This window comes from Chlorella variabilis, assembly GCF_000147415.1.
Source record: "Chlorella variabilis unplaced genomic scaffold CHLNCscaffold_7, whole genome shotgun sequence".
Lineage (NCBI taxonomy): Eukaryota > Viridiplantae > Chlorophyta > Trebouxiophyceae > Chlorellales > Chlorellaceae > Chlorella > Chlorella variabilis.
Window position 1 is genome coordinate 142,383 of NW_005435081.1, and position 4,831 is coordinate 147,213.

The 4,831-nt window shown below is 70.9% G+C and overlaps 1 protein-coding gene across 1 annotated transcript in view; it reads left to right on the plus strand.

Moving 5' to 3' along the window:
• Positions 1–791: 791 nt before the first annotated feature.
• Positions 792–4,831, plus strand: part of CHLNCDRAFT_144100 (hypothetical protein) — a gene marked incomplete at both ends in the record, with an annotated part of 5,549 nt that continues 1,509 nt past the window's right edge. Inside the window, 11 exons of the mRNA XM_005848541.1 lie at positions 792–974; positions 1,097–1,232; positions 1,453–1,529; positions 1,933–2,055; positions 2,231–2,334; positions 2,742–2,850; positions 3,055–3,211; positions 3,385–3,549; positions 3,774–3,919; positions 4,117–4,268; positions 4,642–4,798. Coding sequence (XP_005848603.1) covers positions 792–974; positions 1,097–1,232; positions 1,453–1,529; positions 1,933–2,055; positions 2,231–2,334; positions 2,742–2,850; positions 3,055–3,211; positions 3,385–3,549; positions 3,774–3,919; positions 4,117–4,268; positions 4,642–4,798 — 1,509 coding nt within the window. The remainder of the gene's footprint in view (positions 975–1,096; positions 1,233–1,452; positions 1,530–1,932; positions 2,056–2,230; positions 2,335–2,741; positions 2,851–3,054; positions 3,212–3,384; positions 3,550–3,773; positions 3,920–4,116; positions 4,269–4,641; positions 4,799–4,831) is intronic.

Below are 4,831 nucleotides of genomic sequence, written 5' to 3' on the forward strand. Positions count from 1 at the left end.
ATCTTCATGCCACGAATGCTGTCATGTTGGGCACACCTTTGGCCCAGTCTTGATTGCTCCCCAGCGCCGCTTTCCTTGCTCTCGCTCGCCTGACGTGGCACACTCGCCTCACCCTAGCTGCCCTGGCCCATGTTGCCCGGGCCGGGCAGGCGGGGAGTCCCTTCCTGAGGTCATGTGCCCCTTTTCACCCAGAATCTCACCCGCCACTGCACACCTGGTCCTGCACCAATGTGGCGCACCATTGACTCGTGATGCGTGGCGTCATTATCGCACCGGTCCCCTCCCCTTTGCATGCTTCGGCACATCCCTTAGTTACCCACCGGATTGAATAGGCTGCACCTTCAGGCATTGGGATGTAAATGGCTAAGTTTGACGGCAGGGCTGCAGATGGCGGCAGGGCGCCCGCCGCCCTTCCAGCAGCCTGGGATCCAGCGCTGCCAGCCGCCACCGCTCATGCACCTGCATTCATGCCCGCGTAAACTTCACAAGCTGCTGGTTCCAGTAGCTGCTCACGCACAGGGCAACAGGGGAAGCAAGGCATCTGGGGCCCAGCGCCTCGCTATCAAGTCCAAGAGGTGTACAGGTCTGCGCTCAGCAACGCAGGCGCTTTCTTCCCTGCCAGCTCACCCACCTTCTACCGCACCTCCCCTCTGCCCCTTTCAGCTTCATTGCTTTCGCAGGGCTGCCCCTACCGTCCAGCAGCAGCCTTGGACGGCCTGCGTGCTCACCGTGCCCCCCTGCCCTGCTCCCGAACACCCAGCCTGGGCACGAGGCCGAGCCCCACGGCCGCCATGCGCCGCGCCGCCAGCCCCGCTGGCGCCGCGCCTCGCCTGGCGCTGGCCGCCGCCCTGGCCCTGTGCTGCGCCGCGACGGCGGCGGCCGCCAGGGCCGCCTCGTTTGTGGTGGAGAAGGGGAGCCTCCGCATCCGCGCCCCTGCGCACATCGCGGGCGCATACGACACCGCCGTGGGCGACGTGAGCGCCTGGCTCGGCCCGGCTCGGCATGCACGCGCCCGCAGCTTCACGTGGCCTCCCACCCGCCGTCCCCTGCCATGCACGCCCACCCAGCTGCGCATCCCCCTGCCTCCCTCCCGCAGTTTGGCGTCCCGCTGTACGGAGGCACGCTGGGCGGTACCGTGCTGTACAACAGCAGCAACGGCCTGGGCTGCCGCGAGTTTGACTCGCCGCTGCCCGCGGGCGACCTGCCCACTGTGCTCCTAGTGGACCGCGGCGGTGAGCGGCGGCGCTGAAAATGACAATAATAAAACACACTTAAACCTGGGCCGGCCCCGCGCGGCCGGCGAGAGGAGCAGCGGGCCCCTGCCCGCGAGCGCCCAGCCTGCCCTGCCCCTTTCTGCAGCCTGCCGCGTCGCTCCCGCGGCTCTGCCGCGCTCCCGCTCCTCGCCTCCGTGTGCTCCATTCACGTGCTTTCCACCCCTCCCTCCTGCCGCAGACTGCTTCTTTGTGGAGAAGGCTAGCTACGCTCAGCGGGCGGGTGCCAAGGCGCTGATCGTGACAGACCACACAGAGGTGTGGGGGGCCAGGTGGAAAGCGCTGGCGGGTGGGAAGCGCGCTGGCGGGTGGAAAGTGCTTGGCGGGTGGAAAGCGCGCTGCCGGGTGGAAGGCAGCGGCGGGGTGTGGGGTGCTGCCCGGGTTCTGGCAGGCAGCAGGCGCTGCTTGGGGCGGGAGGCTGGCAGGCCACACGCCGAGGTGGGGGCCGCATGCGGACCACCCCACCAGACCCTGCACCACGGGCGGGAGCGCCGGCGCTGCAGGGCTGGCAGCCTGGCTGGCAGCCTGGCTGGGAGCCTGGCTGGCAGCCGAGTGGGAGCGGGGCCCTCTCCCCAACTCGCGAGCACGCCACGTGCCCGCCCGTCCAGGCACCGCCGCCCTGCTGCCTGCCTGCCTGCCCGCCTGCCTGGCCCTCTTGCAGGAGCCGCTGCTGACCATGGCTGTGCCCGAGGACCGTCCCGAGGTGGCGGCGCTGGTACCGGAGATAACGATCCCGGTGGTACTGGTCACCAAGGCGCGCCGCCAGCTCAGCACCGAGCAAACCGTCTTGCCAGCTGGGCGGGCCGGCAGGCTGTCCTGTGTCGCCCCGGCCGAGCCCCGGCCAGACCATCTGCGCCGCGCTGCGCGCCTCGACATGCCCCCGCCTCGCCCCCGCCTCGCCCCCGCTCACCCACCCACCCACCCACCCACCACCCCCGCTGCCCACTGCTGCTGCGCAGGCCGCCGGCGAGCGCATCAAGTCTGTGCTGCAGGCGGGGGGGAGCCAGGCGGAGGTGGAGGTGGAGCTGGACTGGAGCGACAGCATCGCACACCCCGACGCCAGGTGCGGATCAGCGCCTCCACACACCTCCGCTGCGCCAGGCAGCCGCCAGGCCGGGGCAGCCGCCAGGAGGGGGCTCCGGCTGGCGGGCCGGAAGGGCTGGAGTCAGGGCCCGAGGCAGGCAGGCGGGCATCTGGCCTGGGGGGGGCAGGCGAGAGCGGGCGGCCACCCGCAGGGTGCCTGCTGGCCTCCCTACCCGCCTGGCGGAGCGCACTGGCCCCGCCCGCCCCGCCTGCGGCGCCCCGGCGCTATGCCCTGCCCTGCCAGCGCGCTCGCCCGCCAGCCCACTGGCCTGCTGCCAGCCTGCTGGCAGCCTGGCACACCGGCCTGCCGCCCCACCGGCCCACTTGCCAGCTATGCCACAGCGGCCCACCGCGCTGCCGCCTCACCGGCCCGCTTGGCTGCTGCAGGGTGGAGTGGGAGCTGTGGTTCACTGCCCAGGACGGGTGCGGCCAGGCCTGCGACTCCATGCGCGCTTTCTTCCCCGCCTTCAAGGACGCGGCAGAGGCGCTGGAGCGGGTGGGCAGCAGCTGTGCTGGAGCGGGCGGCCGCCAGCAAGTGCACGCGGGGGCTGTGTGTGGGGGGGGGGAGTGCCAGGTGGCGGGAGGCTTGGCAGGGCACGCCAGGAGCCCGCCCCCATCCATGTGTGTGTGTAGCCCTGCTGCCCTTCTTTGTTGTTCAGGGTTTCCTAGTAGGGTTTCCTGCCTGCCCTCCTTCCTGCAGGAGCAGCACACGCTCTTCACCCCTCACGTCATGACTCGCGCCTGCTCCGCTTGGTCCCAGCGCTCCAGAGTGCGAAGCCGGCTGCATCCACGGCGGGAGGTACTGCGCGGTGACGTCGGTACCGCAGCGGTACACCAGGAAGTACAGCGGCGCCCAGGTGAGGCGGGCGGCAGCGGGCGGCTGTCGCACCAGCCCAACTGCAGCAGCCCGATGCAGCAGCTCAGTCGAGGCACTCAATCGTGGCGTCGCCTCAGCCTGGCATGCCGCAGCCGCGATTGCGGCCGGGGCGGGGAGCGCCACGCGGTGCTGCTTCTTTGCTGCTGGATGCAGCCGCCCTCCTCCTCCTGCTCCTGCTGCCGCCGCTGCGCCCCAACCCGCTGCCTGTTGAATCGCCGGCGGTGCAGGTAGTAGAGCAGAACAAGCGCCACCTGTGCGCCTTTGATGCCCTGAACAACACCCAGCACGAGGCGTGGCGGTGGTGGGACTATGCAGCGGGTGCGGCGCCGTGAAGGGAGGCTGCCGGTAGCTTCCTGGTGTCAGGGGTCGGGAATCGGAGGGCGGCCGCTGCCCTGTGGTGTGTGTGATGGTTGTGTGCTGAAGGCCAGCAGGCAGGCTCAGCACCGGCAGGCGCAGCACACCGCCGATCCAATTGTTGCGGCTCTCCCCACGCACATGTGTTTCACGCGAGTGGCCCATGCCCGGCGCGCCGCCGCCTGCAGGCTTCGCCGCCGCCTGCACCATGGCTGCCGGGCGCTTTGATGCCGGGTGCGCGGAGGAGGTCATGCGGGCTGCGGGCGTGGATGTGACGGCGGTGAACGCCTGCATGGGGCCCTCGGACGCCGACCGCCCACACCCCATCATGGAGGTTGGCTGGCTGGTTGATTACGGTTGAGGGGAGGGGGCTGGGGGAGGGGGCAGGGCCGGGTCAGGGGTCAGCAGTGGGCAGCGTGGCGAGCAAGGGAGGTGGCGCGAGGGTGCAACCCAGCCGTCTTGCCCACTTCCTTCCCTCCTCTTTCCTACCTCTTTCTTTCCCTTTTCCCTCCTTTCTTGTCCATCCTGCAGGCACAGGTGGCGGCGCAGGCAGATGAGGCGCGCAGCGGGCGGGGGCGCGTCATCCTGCTGCCCACAGTCGTCATCAACGCAGACCAGTACCGCGGCTCGCTGGCGGCGCCCGCCGTGCTGCGCGCGCTGTGCGCCGGCTTCTCCGAGGGCAGGTGGGCAGCGCTGCTCTGGAGCATGCAGGCGGCTGCTGCGGGAAGGGGGGGCGGGGGCATGGAGGCCGGTCGATTATGTGGTGGTGCCGTGGTGGCGGTAGCTGCTGTGCCGTGTGCGCACGGGCGCGCGTGTGCTGGGGGTCAGCCCCGATTATGTGGTGGTGCCGTGGTGGCGGTAGCTGCTGTGCCGTGTGCGCACGCGCGCGCGTGTGCTGGGGGTCAGGAGCTGCTCAGCTGGATCCGCGGAGGGCAGGACTGGGCAGGGCTGCCGCCGTGCCTTGAGGAGGACTTTGCTGCCGTCAGGCCAGCGACAAAAGCACTCGCCCCCTGCATGCGCGCCGCCTGGTATTCGCCGCCGCCGCCTGCGCCGCAGCGAGCCGCCCATCTGCCTGACCGGCGGCCTCAATGTGGACGAATGCGCCGCCGGCACCGACCAGTGCTGGCGGGACGGGCCCGAGGGGCGCCTCAGCGCCTGCGTGGACACCTTCCGAGGCTACGTGTGCCGCTGCCCGCCAGGCAAGCGCGGCGCGGTCTGGCGGCCGCGGGAGGGCCCGAGCGGGGCG